Below are 15,118 nucleotides of genomic sequence, written 5' to 3'. Positions count from 1 at the left end.
CCCCAGGGGGACAGGAGCAGGGACGCAGCATTGAGTGCCCTGCCCCGACTGACCCAGCTGGCCGGTGGGTGATTTCGGATTCTAACCTGCAGAAACACAGCCCGGCTTTCCTCCCCCAAGTTCTTCCCGGCTGTGCGGCTGACGCGCCCAAGGGCCTGGCCCCTTCCCCTCTCGGGGCCTCGGGGTCTCCAGCGCTGCCAGGAAAGCCCTGCAGCGGACCCCGAATTGCTGACATGGGGCCATGTGCCGCCTGTGCGTGGCCAGCGGCGTGATTCTAGGTGATGCGAGGGCGTCAGACGCGAGGGTTCCAGAATCGCGCATCTCAGAGCGAGGAAGGGAGTCCGCTGTCATTCTCTCGCTGGGTCTGCAGTCGCGAGGACTTGAACCTGACCCGATGTTTCCTTTTGCACTTCAACACCTGCCGGCTTTCCTTCTAACGGAGGGTGGGCATCTTGCCCGGGGCAAGCAACCGAATGAGCCGAAATGAAATAACGTTATTTTGTTTTCATTGTTTTCTGCAATGACTTTCTTCTTCTTCTTCTTTTCTTCTTCTTCTTCTCCTTTTCCTTCTCCTTCTCTTTCTTTCCTTCTCCTTCTCCTTCTCCTTCTCCTTCTCCTTCTCCTCCTCCTCCTCCTTCTTCTCCTTCTTCTCCGGCCAAGTAATCCTTGCTGTCCCTTTGTGGTGGGGATGTGAGAGTTCCTTTTAAAATGAACTTACTTTTTTTTTTTCCTGCAATGAGTCATGAATGATGAGTAAGTCAGTAATAGCCGGGCTCAAGAGGATGCTGTGCTGTGCTCCCGAGTCACGTCCCCTGCCGGCTTCAAGCCCCGGGGCCTCCGAGGCAAAGCACGCACACATGTGATATACTAGGTGCTCAGTAAATACTGCTGAGCGCTGGATTGAGGAATGCCACGTCACCCCTGAATCCCACAGACTGTGCCAGACTCCCCCGAGGTAATGACACAATGTGAGGACGCTGGTCCTGAGCGTGTCTTCGCAGTGCTGGGCGCAAAGGGGCCCTTCCTGGGTGGGGCCGTTTATGGAGGCTCCTGAAGGAGAGCTTGGCTGGGGCCCTCTGCCTGTCCCAGCATTGCCCGGGAGCGGTTGGAAATGCAGGTTCTTGGGCCCAGCCCAGCCCTACTGAGTCGGGCTCCTTGATTCGGGTGCTTCCCAGGAGATCTTATCCGAAGCAGGTGTTTAACCTGGAGATTATTCTGTTTTACTGTGTTGAAATACACCTAACAGTATTTACTACATTAACCATAAGGTAAGCGTACAATTCAGTGGCTTTAAGCACATTCCCACTGTTGTGTAACCCTCACCACCACCTATAGCCAGCATTTTTTCACTGTGTCCCCCAAACCCTATAGCCAGCATTTTTTCACTGTGTCCCCCAAACCCTATGGCCAGCATTTTTTCACTGTGTCCCCCAAACCCTATAGCCAGCATTTTTTCCCTGTGTCCCCCAAACCCTGCACCTGTTAAACCCTAACTCCTCTTCCTCCTCCCGCGGCCCCGGGCAACCACCATTCTGCCTTCTGTCGCTATGGATCTGACCCCTCCGTATTTGTCTTCTTGTGTCCGGCTTACTTCACCAAGCATGAGTTTCTAAGACCCGCCCCCCCATGCTGTAGCGTCTATCAAAATTTCCTTCTTTTTTGTGACCCGAGTGATGTTCCACACCTGCCCTATCCGTTCACCTGTCAGTGGACATTCGGCTTGCGTCCGCTTTACAGCTGCTGTGAATCATGGTGCTGTGAACAGCAGGGTGTCTGCTCGTGACCCTGCTCTCTGTTCTTTTGAGGACGTGCTTTGGGATGGGATTGCCGACTTACGTGGTAGTTCTGTGTTTGTTATGCGCGGTGGCCACCCCATTTTGCATTCCCCGCCAACGGCGTATGTGGGTTCCAGTTTCTCCATATCCTCACCAACGGTTGTTATTTTCTTTCTCTGTGTTTTATGTGTGTGTGCTCAGCGGTCCCAGTCTTATCGCCCATGGCAGGTGCGGAGGACGGGCTGGGGGTTTTAACTAAAGGAGCCATCTGGGCTTACCGATGGGCCTCTCCTTCGGCGATCTGATTCCTCCCGTCACAGGGCGGTGGGGGCCTGCGTGCCTCTGAATCTCCCTATGTGCCCCGTCACTAATGTGCTGGACAACGGCCAAAGCAATCTCTAACCTCTCCTTTCTTTCCCAGTCACTGCCCGGGGCCTGGAGCCGGGAGAGGCTGGTGGGACTCACCCCGCAGCCACCTCCCCCAAGCCCAGGGGCTGGGCTTTCCCGAGGTCTGGGTTCCAAGGGTCTGAGACAGGGGCCGTGTTGTGGGAGAGACTTTACATTCGGTTTCTAAAAGCCTGGGTTCAAATCCCGGTTTGGATTTGGGACATGTGGTTCCACCAGGCTGGGCCCCAGAACATCCTTATCACCTACGTTCCAGTGTGGTGTGATATATACACAGCGACATGGTGACAGAGTCCGATGGGATGCTCCTTAGGAAATGTCTCCAGGTTCTACCAGGGGTGAGGAAGTCAGAAGTCTCGAGCTTGGTCTTAAAGGGTGAAAGCGATTTGCTAGGCAGACATCGGAGGCCTTGACGCGTCCAGCAAAGGGCTAGTTTCTCAGTCTTGCTGGAGCCCAGTGGTCCCTGGGGGGTGGGGGGTGGGGGGTGGTCAGGAGGAGGAAGGGAGCAGAGGCGGGGGTGGTGGGCACGGAGGGTCACCTGACCTTTCTCTCGTGTGGCTTTCTCATATTACCGGGTCTCGATGCCTCAGTGGCTGGCAGAGTAGCTCGCACACAGTAGGTGCTCAATAAACATTTGCGGAATATGAGTGAGTGATCTTTCCCACCTCCCTGAGGGGTTCCTGGGCTTCCGGAGAGAGCTGTCTGAGCCTCCTCAGTTTCCAGGTGCCCAGCAAAAAGGAAGGTGCCAGGGAGGGACCCAGTGAGCACGGGGGGGGAGCTCCGGGCCCAGTGAGCACAGGCGGGAGCTAGGGGCGCAGTGAGCACAGAGGGAAGGGGCTCCGGGCCCAGTGAGCACAGCAGGGAGGGGCTTGGGGCCCAGTGAACACCGGGGGCAGCTTGGGGCCCAGTGAGCACAGGGGGGGAGCTCTGGGCCCAGTGAGCACAGGGAGGAGCTCTGGGCCCAGTGAGCACAGCAGGGAGCTCTGGACCCAGTGAGCACAGGGGGGAGCTAGGGGCCCAGTGAGCACAGGGGGGAGCTAGGGGTCCAGTGAGCATAGTGGGGAGGGGCTTGGGGCCCAGTGAGCACAGCGGGGAGGGGCTTGGGGCCCAGTGAGCACAGGGGAGAGCTCTGGGCCCAGTGAGCACAGGGGGGAGCTAGGGGCCCAGTGAGCACAGGGGGGAGCTCCGGGCCCAGTGAGCACAGAGGGAAGGGGCTCCGGGCCCAGTGAGCACAGCGGGGAGGGGCTTGGGGCCCAGTGAGCACAGGGGGCAGCTTGGGGCCCAGTGAGCACAGGGCGGGAGCTCTGGGCCCAGTAAGCACAGGGAGGAGCTCTGGGCCCAGTGAGCACAGGGGGGAGCTCTGGGCCCAGTGAGCACAGGGGGGAGCTAGGGGCCCAGTGAGCACAGAGGGAAGGGGCTCCGGGCCCAGTGAGCACAGCGGGGAGGGGCTTGGGGCCCAGTGAGCACAGGGGGCAGCTTGGGGCCCAGTGAGCACAGGGCGGGAGCTCTGGGCCCAGTAAGCACAGGGAGGAGCTCTGGGCCCAGTGAGCACATGAGCACAGCGGGGAGGGGCTTGGGGCCCAGCGAGCACAGGGGGGAGCTAGGGGCCCAGCGAGCACTCGTGGGGCGCTGGGGGCCCAGCAGCCGGCTGGCTGAGAGCGGCCAGAGGCAGCACAGCTGGGCTGACCTGTCTCCTTCCGTCCTCGGCCCGCAGAGGCTCCAGCGGGAGAAGCAACCCAATAACCTGAACGATACCATCAAGGAGCTGTTCCAGGTGGTGCCTGGGAACGTGGACCCCCTGCTGGAGAAGAAGTCGGGGGGCTGCCGGCGCTGTGCCGTGGTGGGCAACTCCGGGAACCTGAGGGAGTCCTGGTACGGGCCTCAGATAGACGGCCACGACTTCGTGCTGAGGTGAGCGCCCGTCCCCTTAGCTGCTAGAGGCGCCTCGGCCCAGGGTCAGGAGGTCGAGACACCCCAGTCCCGGCATGGCCAGGCTCCCCCGCGGACCCCAGGCCACGCCCCCGCCCCCCGAGGGCCTCAGTTTCCCCAGCCGTGCATCGTGGGAGGGAAGCGGACGAGCAGCGCCGCTCTGGACCCAGATGGGGAACGACTCGCGGGAGGAAGCCAGCGGGGCCAGGAGCTTGGCACGGAGACGCCTGGCGAGAGGGCAAGATTTATTTGAAGACTCCCGTTTAATCTTGAAAACTCAGTCCCGTTTTACAGTCGAGGCCGTAATAAAACCGCATGTCTTTAATGTAAATTCGTTTCCCCGGCACCGAGTAAAAACAGATCCTCCAGGAAGACGTGTATCCTGGGTTTCTTGTCATAATCTCCACCACGCTGTGCGCTCGGCCCCCCGGGGTCACGAGCGCCTCAGCGCGAGGACAGGCAGCAGGGGGCTGCTGCTCCCCAGGGGCCTTCTAGAACAGTCTCCCGCTTCCGAGGTCTCTGCGTTTATGCCCTTAGACCCCTCGCCTGGCTTCTGGGAGCCTCAGTGTGCCCGGCGTGCAGCAGGAATATTCGTGGTGAGGGGGAGCGGGTCAGACAAACCTGACTTGGAGCCTGCCACCCGGAAGCTGTGTGTCCTGAGACAAAGTCTTTGCCTTCGGGTTTCTTCCACCGGAAAATAGGGCCACAGGATGCCTCCCAGGTGTGGTTGTCATTACCATTAAGGTGTTAACGAGGTGCCTTGAGGGGCCAGGGTGGTGCCTTGTGCTTCCTAGGTCATCAGCAGAGACGATGGTCAGGCTCGGGTGAGGTCGTAAAAGAGAAACGGAGAGAAAACGAACTACGCAAGCTTTTGCGCTGCGTCTTAACGACTTGAGTCCCTTTTCCAGCTCGGGAAGCTGGGGCCCAGCCACGGAGGGTGAGGCACCAGAGGTGACATCACAGGCTTGTGGAGCTAAGGCTGACCCGTGCCCGTGGGATGCGACGCGCGACCTTCTGTCCCTTGTCCCCCAGGATGAACAAGGCCCCCACAGCGGGCTTTGAGGCCGACGTCGGGAGCAAGACCACGCACCATCTGGTGTACCCAGAGAGCTTCAGGGAGCTGGGGGAGAACGTCAGCATGGTCCTCGTCCCCTTCAAGACCACCGACCTGGAGTGGGTGGTCAGTGCCACCACCACGGGCACCATCTCTCAGTGAGTCCCCTGGGGGGCTGGGGTGGAGAGGCCTCTCCCCTCCCCTCCCCTCCCCTCCCATTCCCTCCCTCCCCTCCCTCCCCTCCCCTCCCCCAAAGAGGGATCAGAGGCCTGCCCTGAGCATGCTGTCCTAGCTTGAGAGCCAGTCTCGGGTTCCTAGCTCCCTCCCTCTTCCTTAAAGGAAGTGGCTTCACTGTCCTCAAGGCCAGAAGCCTCCTTGTCTGAGGACCAGCCAGCAAGCCTGACGGATTGGGGTGCAGGAAGCCCGGGGCCGCCCTCCCAGGAGGGCCCTGAGGGAAGCGGGCTCAAGCAGGGGAGGAGCGAGGGGGCCAGGCCTGGGCTCGGCTGCCCTCCCACCCTGTCCCTGTTAGATGGGACGTGAGGCCGGGTGGCGCGGCGTTTACACCTTCACCTTGGGGCACACGTAACCTTGCAGATGGAAAAGGGGCGTTCGTGGGGCTCATCGGCCAGCGCCCTAGCCGTGGCAATGCGCGCTCTGGCCTCTGCTGCGCTCCGTGGTGTGGGGACTTGGAGAAAGTCGCCCCCCGCCCCCCACCTTTCTGGGGGGAAAGGCTGCGGTTTGAAAGTTCCTGAATTAGCCACGAGCGCCCTCTGGTGTCTACAGTGGGCCACTGCTGCAGGGGGACGGGGCTGTGGCGGGGAGGCCGCATCCCTCCCTCCCTCTCCAGTGTCCCCCAGCCAGAGCTGCGTGCAGGCAGCCTGCCCCCCCCCCGCCCCCGCATTAACCGCTCTTTCTCCCCTTGCAGCACCTACGTCCCTGTCCCCGCGAAGATCAAAGTGAAAAAGAATAAGGTGAGTCAAACTCGGCCCCTTCTCCTCTGAGCTCAAGCTCCTTTCGAAGGAGCTGTACGAGGCTGGACAGCACCACCTCCCCCCTCTGCCGGCGCCTGGCTGCAGAGAGCCCTTGGGCCCCCCCCCCCCCCGTGCCCGCGGAGGCCGTAGCCCCCACTCAGCTTCCCTGCTCCACAAACACCGGGAAAGTGTCCCCGAGTGGGGGTCCCGGACCAGCAGCGTCACTGGGGTCCTGTCACAGCTGCAGAGGCTCAGACCCACCCCAGACCTGCTGAATCAGACACTCTAAGAGGAGGGGAGGGGGCAGCGATCCGGGCTTTTCCCAGCCCTCCAGGGATGCTGATGCCCGCTGCTCTTTGAGACCCAGCGCTGTGTGGCGTGAGCTTCTCAAAGCCAGACCTCCCCTCCTGCCTCCATAGCTCCATCGTCCCCAGGGGGCCCCTGGTAGGGGGGTTGGCCAAGACGTGGGCAAAGGGCGGAAGGATGGAAGAAGTGAAGTGTCCACCTCACTGGTCCTTTGCATATGCTGTCCTCTTCAGATGGTGAGGTCAAGATCAGAGAGGTCGAGTAACTTGCTCAGGAACACACAGCCAGTTTGTGGTATGGCTGGACCCGGGCCTCCAGCCCCTGCCGTTTGCACGGGTGCACCGCCCAGGGAACGGGGGGAGCCCTATGTGGGCCCAGTGGGTACGTGGGGAAGCCTCCCAGAGATGGCAGTCCCTTGAGGCCTGGCTGAGTGATGACCGGAGACCTGCACGGTCCTCTGTTCCAGTCCATTCCCGGGGGCTGGTCTTAGGCTTCGTGGACATGCATTCCCTCTACCGTCTGAGACGTCCCCTTCGCTGTCCTCGAAGCAGCCGGGGGGGTGGAGTCAAGGGCAGGTCTGATTCCAGGCACCTCCCAGCTTGGCCACCCTGGCTGTGTGACACCGGGCACATCACCTAGGCTCTCTGAGCGCGGTTTCCTCATCTATAACACGAGGAGAGGGAAAGCTAGCGCGTGGGGTCATGTCGTGGCACAGAGGTCATTCGACGGGTGGGCGGCTCAGCCCCTGCGTCTTCCTGCCCCGTGACAGAGGCGTCCCCGACCCCGCCGCATGCTGTTCCCTGGAACCTCCCTGGCCTGATGTGAATGTTACCGGAAGCCCTCTTCTCAGCCAGCCTTCTCCCCACCCCCACCCCCGTACTTTATTTCCTTTCTGCTTCATTTCTCTCCACGGCTCCATAGTCGTGTTCTATCTAGCACTCTCTGCCTCCGTGGTTAGGCCACCGCCGGTCCTTCCCACTAGGAGGGAAGGCCCACGAGGGCAGGGCTGCTGGCTCTGTTCGCTGCTCTGTCCCCCACGGCCACGACCGTGTGGGGCACCCAGCAGGTGCTCACGAGGGGCCGTGTCCTCTCCCCGCAGATCCTGATCTATCATCCGGCTTTCATCAAATACGTCTTTGACAACTGGCTGCAGGGCCACGGGCGATACCCATCCACCGGCATTCTGTCCGTCATCTTCTCGCTGCACATCTGCGATGAGGTACACCCGCCCCCCGTGCCTGCCAGGCCGCCCCACCCCGGGGGGAGCCCCTCATTCCGCGTTTCTCTGAGCGTCCGGGAGTGCGTCTGCAGTCAGGCTGACCCCTGGCCTCACCCGGGCCCCGACGTAGCTCTTCTCCCAGAAGCTCCCGTTCCTTATCTCCGCTCTGGGCATTCCCGAGAACGTTGGCAGCGGCAAGGGTTCTGGCTCGCTCTGTGCAGGCTCCGGAGGCCGAGTCAAGCTGGCGGGTGGAGCCTCGGATCTGGGGGCAGAATAACGGAGCAGGTCGTAACGGGGGAGAGCTGGGGTCTCGATCCCGGCCGCTCTTAGAATCGTCCCCAGAGCTAAATCCCAGCACCCAAACCACACCCGGGCCCGTGTTCGCCAGAATTTCTGAAGGTGGAAACCAGGCACCCAGGGCTTCCACTCTTCACCGACACTGAGAACCAGTGATCTTGCCAAGTGCGTGTTGTGTTTCCCTTCGTGGGTCTGCCTGACCGCCCGCCAAGCCATGTTGATTTGGGGTGCTCACTGCCACCCCGGGCAGAGGAGCAGGGGGGCCACAACACCTACACCCTTCTTCCTCCCTGGCCCTGGGTCAGGCGGGGCAATCAGATGTCACATGCAGCCGTCCCCGCCCCTGCCCCACCTGGGTCCTGGGGGACATCCGGGGAGGGGGGAGGGGCTGCTCTGTCACCACCCTCCCCGTGAACCCGCACTGTCGCCAGAAGCCTGGGCTGTCTCTCCCAGAAGCCACCTCTCGTCCTCACCTCCACCCGGCTGCCTCAGAAATGCTACTCCCTTCTCTTCCCTCCTGCCCCGGGGCCGCTGTGGCCCTGCTGGCCTTCACAAGAAAGCCGTGCTGGCCAGCTGGCCACCGAGGTGTCTCCTGCCCCCGGTGGGGCCCCACCCCCCCAAATCTGCCCTCCCCGCTGCCGCAGCCCAGATAGCATTTCCTCTCCCTGGAGGGCATGTTCCTTCCTGGACATCTTCAACGCCTCCCCCGAGAGCCAATTCAAGTGTCACCTGCTATCTCAGATCCCTTGCGTCCTTGGCCCTGCTGTCCTCCGTGCTGCGGGAGCCCTGACGTTAGCCCCCGTCCTCACTGGTGCTTGTGGTAAGTCACAGGCTCCAAGGTCTGAGACCTGACTCCTGAGTGCCTGATTTCCCCAGCACCCACCCAGGGGGCCCCGGTGATGAACTCTGATGTATTTATCGCAGTGCTTGGCACAGAGTAAGTGCTCAGTAAATGCTGGTCACGTGTGGGAAAGGCCTCCCTGGCCACTGGCCAGTGAGGGCTCCCGAACCGCATGGATATTAGCCTCAGGGAGGAAAGAGTTCAGCACCTGCCACCTGCCTCAACGCGGTCATTCTTCTCGGCCCATTTTCCGGATGAGGGACGCGAGGCTCAGAATAGCGGTTTGGCGCTCGCTGGCTCCACCAGGCAGAGCTGGGAGCCCTGCTGGCAACCCCACTCCCCCTGCCCAGTCCCAGGAGCCTCCCTCTGAGAAGAGGCTGTCCTGCCCCGGCACCCTCGGGGCCACCCACGCGCTGGCCTCCCGTCGTGCCTTCTGGCGTTACACTTGACTTTTATGGAACTTGCTTTTGTTTCCCTGAGCCCCCGGGAGTTCCAGTAAGGAACCGGACGGGTTCTACGGAGAAGGGTTTCTAGGAGTCTTGGGAAGCATTGCTTACAGACTCGGGAGATGCCTGCAGGCTCCCCTTCTTAGAGGTTTTACCTGTGGCCCTGCCGTCTGGTTCTGACCTTTGCTTTGCCCCCGCAGGTAGACTTGTACGGCTTCGGGGCAGACAGCAAAGGGAACTGGCATCACTACTGGGAGAACAACCCATCGGCGGGGGCTTTTCGCAAGACCGGGGTGCACGATGGAGACTTTGAGTCCAACGTGACGGCCACCTTGGCGTCCATCAATAAAATCCGGATATTCAAGGGGAGATGACGCTGCAAAGGAGAACTGAGGCACGCCTCTCTGTGTCCAGCCCCAGCCTCTCGCTGGGGCCGTTCTGTCCTGGGAGCTTTGAGGGCCAGCCTCGGGGGTGGGGGCGTTCAGGTGCCCCTCGCGGCCTCCCGCGAGCCAACATTTGGCAGCGTCTGCTCAGCAAGGTCCCCGAGCCCCGCCGGGTCTGCGAAGGAAGTCTCAGAACTGGTCTTAGATGGAGAGGGCCCCTCACTGCTGGCCCGGAGCTGGAGGGAGGTGGGGAGATGCGGGGGAGGGTCCAGTCTCCAAACACCGAGGTCCCTTTGGCTTCTGGGGAGGGGGCAGATACTTGGGACTCTGTGTTCTAAAGGAAAGGACAGTTTTCCGGGACGGATGGGCGGAGACTTTTCCTCTGCCCGGGGACCCAGGGAAGACCTCAGGACAGAGCCGTGTTGGACCATGTGGACACTGGGGGCAAGATGGCACCTTTCTTTGCACGATGCCCGGCCCCTCCCTCACTTGGCTCGACAACCCCCCGCCCCCCGCCGCCCCGCTGTCGTCCCAAAGCTCATCTATGGTGGCCGGAGAGGCTCCCCGCCCCGAAGGTCTTCACAGACTCGTGGCAGAGCGTTTCAGGCCCCGGCAGATGTCTTCTTCCCCAGCCGATGTCCCTGGAGCGATGGATCTTTGTGGCTGTAACCGTGGCTGAGAGCAGATCTGACCACTTCCGCGTGCCTTTGCGTCTGGGGAGAAACACGCGCATTGGCCGAAACAAGGCAAAAGCCTTGACTCGGGAGAGGGGACCCCCAGCAATGCCGCCCCCTTGCCCTATAGCTCGGGGGCATCTTTTCTAGTTTCCTGAGGCAGCGCCTGAGTTGGAGCAGAGCTAGGATGACGGGCAGTGCTGTCCAGAGGCGCGTCAGCCGTGGAACATCATTCTTGCTTACATTCACAGACCGTTGGATGTGGCGCCCATGACCTTCCAAGGCCACGCGTATAACCTCCACCAGCCGGCACTTTCCCCAGGAAACCCACGCTCTGGGCCACGTCCCTGCTGGCCACCTGCACGGTGTCCTGAGGGCTGCAGGGCCATCCCACGAACATGAGTTTCAGAGCGGGAGAAGACATACCTCATTCTCTCCCTCCCGGGCTGCTCTGATCTTTCCTCTTCGGCCTTCCTGATTATTTATTGATTTCTTCTTTTAACTCCGCTGACGTCGTGTGCACTTTGTGGCTCTGTGGCTGGTCCTGACGGCTTAGTTGAGCTTGTTCTTGCTTCGCCTGGCAGCCGGGGAGTGGGGGAGCTTGGATCTAGGTTCTTGGGGAGCTTCAGACTCGGGGTGGGGGGCGTCTAGGGCTTGGGGGCTTGCCGGTGGGCAGATCCCAGGGTTTCAGGTTGGCAGCTTTGCGGGGTGCTCCGTACCTCCTTCCCTTCGGCCCCACCTTCCTTCCTCGTCATTGTGGATTGGATTCGGTCTCGGGCTAAGAATCTCCAAAACAGAGCGGGACTCCCTTGGGGCCGGGTGGGGAGTGGGGTCACACGTATAGGAGGACAGTGATTGTTGGCTCTAGTTACTGACCCTTAATCAGAACAAGCGTTTTTCCTGTTGAGAGCATTTGCTAGCAGGTCATGCCACCTTGAGGAGGCGTGACAGCTTCCTGGGGGAGCGTGAGGCATGCCAGTCTCAGAAGCCACGGGGCCTGTCTCCTGCGCTCTCGCGGCTCTCTGGCAAGCCCCGTTCTCCCGGCTGCAGCCTCTCCCTCTACGAACAGGGAGGGAGGCATGTTGTCAGCTCCGGGGCCACAGGTGGTGTTGGGCAGTTCCCAGGGGTCCCCAGAAATGGCATGCCGCGTTTGTCTCCCCCCAAGCCTGTGCATATGAGCATCGTCACTGGGAGAGATTCCTTAGCCTTTATTAGATTCTCAGAGATTCAGAATCCAGAATGTGATGTATAAAAAAAAACAAAAACAAAAACAAAACAAAAAAAACAACAACACACAAACGACGTGTGCCTGTTTTAAAGTCCTCCAAAGCATGAGGCTCTCGCTGTGAGGTCGTCATCTTGATCATCCGCGCTCAGAGACTAGAGCAGGCGTCTGTCGATTGGCTGATTGAGCCCGGGGACAGCGCTTGAGAACCGTGGCCACTGAGACAGGGAGCAGGGTGGACTCCCGAGCTCTTCCTGGGTCCATACAGGGGTGACAGGTTCAGGGCGCGCAGTCGGCTCCTGGGCGTTGCTGAGTCAGAACAGGTCCCCGTGGGGAGGAGGCCCGGTCCTGGCCGTCTCGCCCTCCCGCTAGGCCCGTTCAAGCCCGCCTGCCTTCCCATTTAACAGATCAGAAAAGCAGGACCCGGGGAAGGGAAGCGACTTGCAAAAGTGAACCAACAATCGTGACGGCACGAATCAACCATTTTGAGCAAAACCAGGAAATCGTCGGCTCTCTGTTTAAAACATCCTGAGGTGGGCTTTCCCAGCTGGGTTCCATCCAGCATCTCAGCGAACTGTGATGGGGGGTGGGCCTCTGCCTTCTCCCCACCTGGCTCGTCCCCAGGCTGCCCATGGTGGCCCTGGCAAGCCCCGGTGTCTGCCTTTTGCCGCCTTCCCCCCAGTAGGGGAGAAACCTTGCTCCTCCCAGTGCCCCAGCACACGTTTGTGTTCGTTGGCTTGGCGAAGGGGTCTAAACCCAATACGCTCCAGTCATTGGGACTGGGATCGAATGCGCTGATTGGCTTAAGCCAGTTAGCGTCTCTACCCGGGGTAAGGATGGCTGAGAATTGGGCAAGACTGTTTCCCACAGAGCATTGAGCATACTGTGGGCGGGATAACGAGAAACCCCCAGCCAGAGGAGGTTCTTTAGTGTCCACCCCGCTCACTGTTGGACTCCCAGCCCAGGGCTCTGCCAGGTCTCCAGGCACAGGGCTCCTGGGAGGCCAGCCCCGCGCCCCAGGCGTGGAGCAGAGGTGTCCCCGCCTGCAGTCATCAGTGCCAAGCCTAAAGCCAGAAAGATGGGGGCTGAGGAGGAAGAGAGATCTCGGCGCTCTCTCCAACCCCCGGTGAGCCAGGAGTCACCTCCTGCAAAACCGGCACCTGCTTCCACAGGCCCCCCCCGGAGCCCCGGCCCTTACCCCCTCCCCCTGTCGGGGCACAAAGCAGGGCAGGTTTGTAGCGTCTGGCCCCCAGAGCCATCGGGCAGAAAAGAAAGTTCTTAAACCCATGCCTTTTGAGACTCTGGCTTCAGCAGGTGTTGTCGGGCAAACCCCATGGGCTGTGCTCAGTGGGAGAAGCCAGATACAAGAAAACAGGACTTGAAATAGGGAAGCCAGACAAGAAGGTGGGGAGGGCGATTCTTGTAAGTGCTGGGGGCAAGAAGGGCTGGGCCTCTGGGTCAAGGGTGGAGTGGAGTCACAGAGAGTATTTCGAGCCGTGACCTCTGCTTTAAGTGTTCTTGTCAAGGCAGCCCGAATGCAAAAACGGGAAACGGAAAAGAGCTCACCGTCCCCCACATGGGGAGCACCAGAAATGCTTCCTCCGGGGAAGGACAAGCCCCGAGTGGCCGCTGTCCAGCGACAGATGGCCGGCCGCTGGCCACGTGCCATCAGGAGCCAGCAGCTGCCCCTGTGCCACCCCCCTGGCGCCCCCCAGAGCTCGGGGTCATCACCGTGTCCATCACGGACATCTGGTTGGAAGCAGACATGCCCACAGGCCATGTGGTCTGGGAGACGGAGTCAGCTTTCCGCTTTCTCGTCCTGGAGAACCTCCGCCTCTGGGGCACAGAGAGGAGAAGGTGCTGTGGCAGGAGGGGCAGAGACCCCCCCAAAGTGGCGTTCACAGCTGGCATCCGGGCATTAGCAGCTTCCTTGCTCATTAGACGAGCGGCAATGCGCTTCCCACAAGCGTCCAGCCCACCCCCCCCCACCCCCCACTTTCCCTCTCAGCCCGTCAGAGACCTGCACTGGTGTTGAACTTGACCCCCTGGCTCAGCCGCGCTCATTGGGCAGAACTCCCGTTTGTGTCCAGCTGCGGATGGCCGTGACCCCGACGCCAGCTCTAACCTGCCACCTCGCCCCCTGCCCCCCGCCCGGAGGCGAGCGCCCTCCCCAGCCGCGTCAGCACGTCGCTGAACTCACGTCCAGGCCAAAGTTTCCCGAGCGCTTTCCACTCCTCGCGGTCTCGTTTGGTTCCTCGTCGTCGTCGTAAAATTTGCTTTCTTTTCCCTCTCGCCTCGTGTTTGGTTTGTAGCCGAGCGCTAATCTGAATGCATTCGGAATGAAGTTAGCCAGAGTCCGCCTTCCTCAGCCTTTGCTCTGTTTTATTTATTGTTGGACATGTCCAATGATCCAAATCAAAGTGAATTAAAAAAAAAAGCTATTTTATCGTTTGGGTGTGTTTGTGGTGTTTCTGGGCGGGGGCGGGGCATGCCTTCATGTTGCCCCCCCGCCCCACGGCTTCCGGTCAGGGGTTCTGCTCCGGCCTAAAAACGCCCCAGTGGCTCGTCGGCTGAGGGTCTCCTGGCTCTGCGTCCGTCCCTACCAAGGGCCCAGAGGTTCGGGAAGCAGAGCGTTAGCCTCTCAAATGCCACCGTGACTCTCACTGCTGTGTGACTATGGCGAAGCACCTCACCTCTCTTACCCTCTGCTGCCCCATCCGCCAAATGGATATGACCATGCCAGCCGTCAGAAGGGGTGTGAGGTCAAGAATAAAAATCACTCAGGAGGCCTGCCCGAAGAGATTTGCGTCGGCCGCTTCAAGCAGTCGCTGAATGAGATAGCCTTGGCCGGGGCCCAGGGTGGGCGAGGTAGGGTTCATCTCTTCCCAATAAACAGGTACATCCGTGGACGAATCCCAAGTTTGATCCAAAGTCGGCACAAGTCTCTGACTTTGTGAATAGTCCAGAAATCCAGTCGTGGGGTTCTATAATGTAAAATTAGTGTAAATGGTGATAGTCCCCAATTCGTGTCGGCTCCCACAACGGCCCGCTGGGCATGAACTTGACTTCTCAAAGCGGTCCTGCGGAGCGGGTGCGTGGTTCCTGGGTTTCCATGTTTGCAAACAGGTGCAGAGTGAAAGCCAGACGAGGGCAGGGGTGGGGTTCAAAGCAAGCGTTCCCTCTGAAGGTCCGGGGCTCCCTGTCACTCTGCTGCCTCCCCAGGGGACGTCTCCCAGGCTGGGACCTTAGGGACGTCTTCCCAAAGTTGTTTGGGAAGTTTGTGAACTTCGGAAAGCAGCCCTCAGAGGCAGGAGGGCACAGAGAGGAACACAGGTGTCCTGGAGTCGGGCTGCCTGGGTTCCTACTTAGCTGTGCGAGTTTGGGCATGTCCCTGAACCTCTCTGAGCCCGAGCTCCTTGTGGATAAAGTCTGGGTGAGGGGGTACCTAGCCTAGAAACACGCTTGAGAATTAAATGAGTGAATGCACACCACAGTCTAAGAAGAGAATCTAGTGCCCAGGGAGCCTCCTGTAGATGTCAGCTGTTATTAAAGTCGTGAGGAGACGGGGCTCCTGGGTGGCTGGGTCCGTTAAG

General features: G+C 60.5%; 1 protein-coding gene across 5 annotated transcripts in view; it reads left to right on the top strand.

Moving 5' to 3' along the window:
• Nucleotides 1-13,976, top strand: part of ST3GAL1 (ST3 beta-galactoside alpha-2,3-sialyltransferase 1) — a 95,643-nt gene extending 81,667 nt beyond the window's left edge. For all 5 annotated transcript variants that reach the window (XM_047074215.1, XM_047074216.1, XM_047074218.1 and 2 more), the window contains 5 exons: nucleotides 3,895-4,091; nucleotides 5,142-5,321; nucleotides 6,089-6,134; nucleotides 7,540-7,659; nucleotides 9,444-13,976. In XM_047074215.1, coding sequence (XP_046930171.1) covers nucleotides 3,895-4,091; nucleotides 5,142-5,321; nucleotides 6,089-6,134; nucleotides 7,540-7,659; nucleotides 9,444-9,617 — 717 coding nt within the window. In that variant the 3' untranslated portion in view covers nucleotides 9,618-13,976. The remainder of the gene's footprint in view (nucleotides 1-3,894; nucleotides 4,092-5,141; nucleotides 5,322-6,088; nucleotides 6,135-7,539; nucleotides 7,660-9,443) is intronic.
• The last annotated feature ends 1,142 nt before the right edge of the window (nucleotides 13,977-15,118 follow it).

Source organism: Lynx rufus, unplaced genomic scaffold, assembly GCF_022079265.1.
Source record: "Lynx rufus isolate CCGP_SWC_20201006 ecotype Redwood Valley unplaced genomic scaffold, mLynRuf1.p SCAF_12, whole genome shotgun sequence".
Lineage (NCBI taxonomy): Eukaryota > Metazoa > Chordata > Mammalia > Carnivora > Felidae > Lynx > Lynx rufus.
The sequence above is the reverse complement of the archived record's forward strand: the minus strand, read 5'-3'. Positions and strand labels throughout refer to the sequence as shown.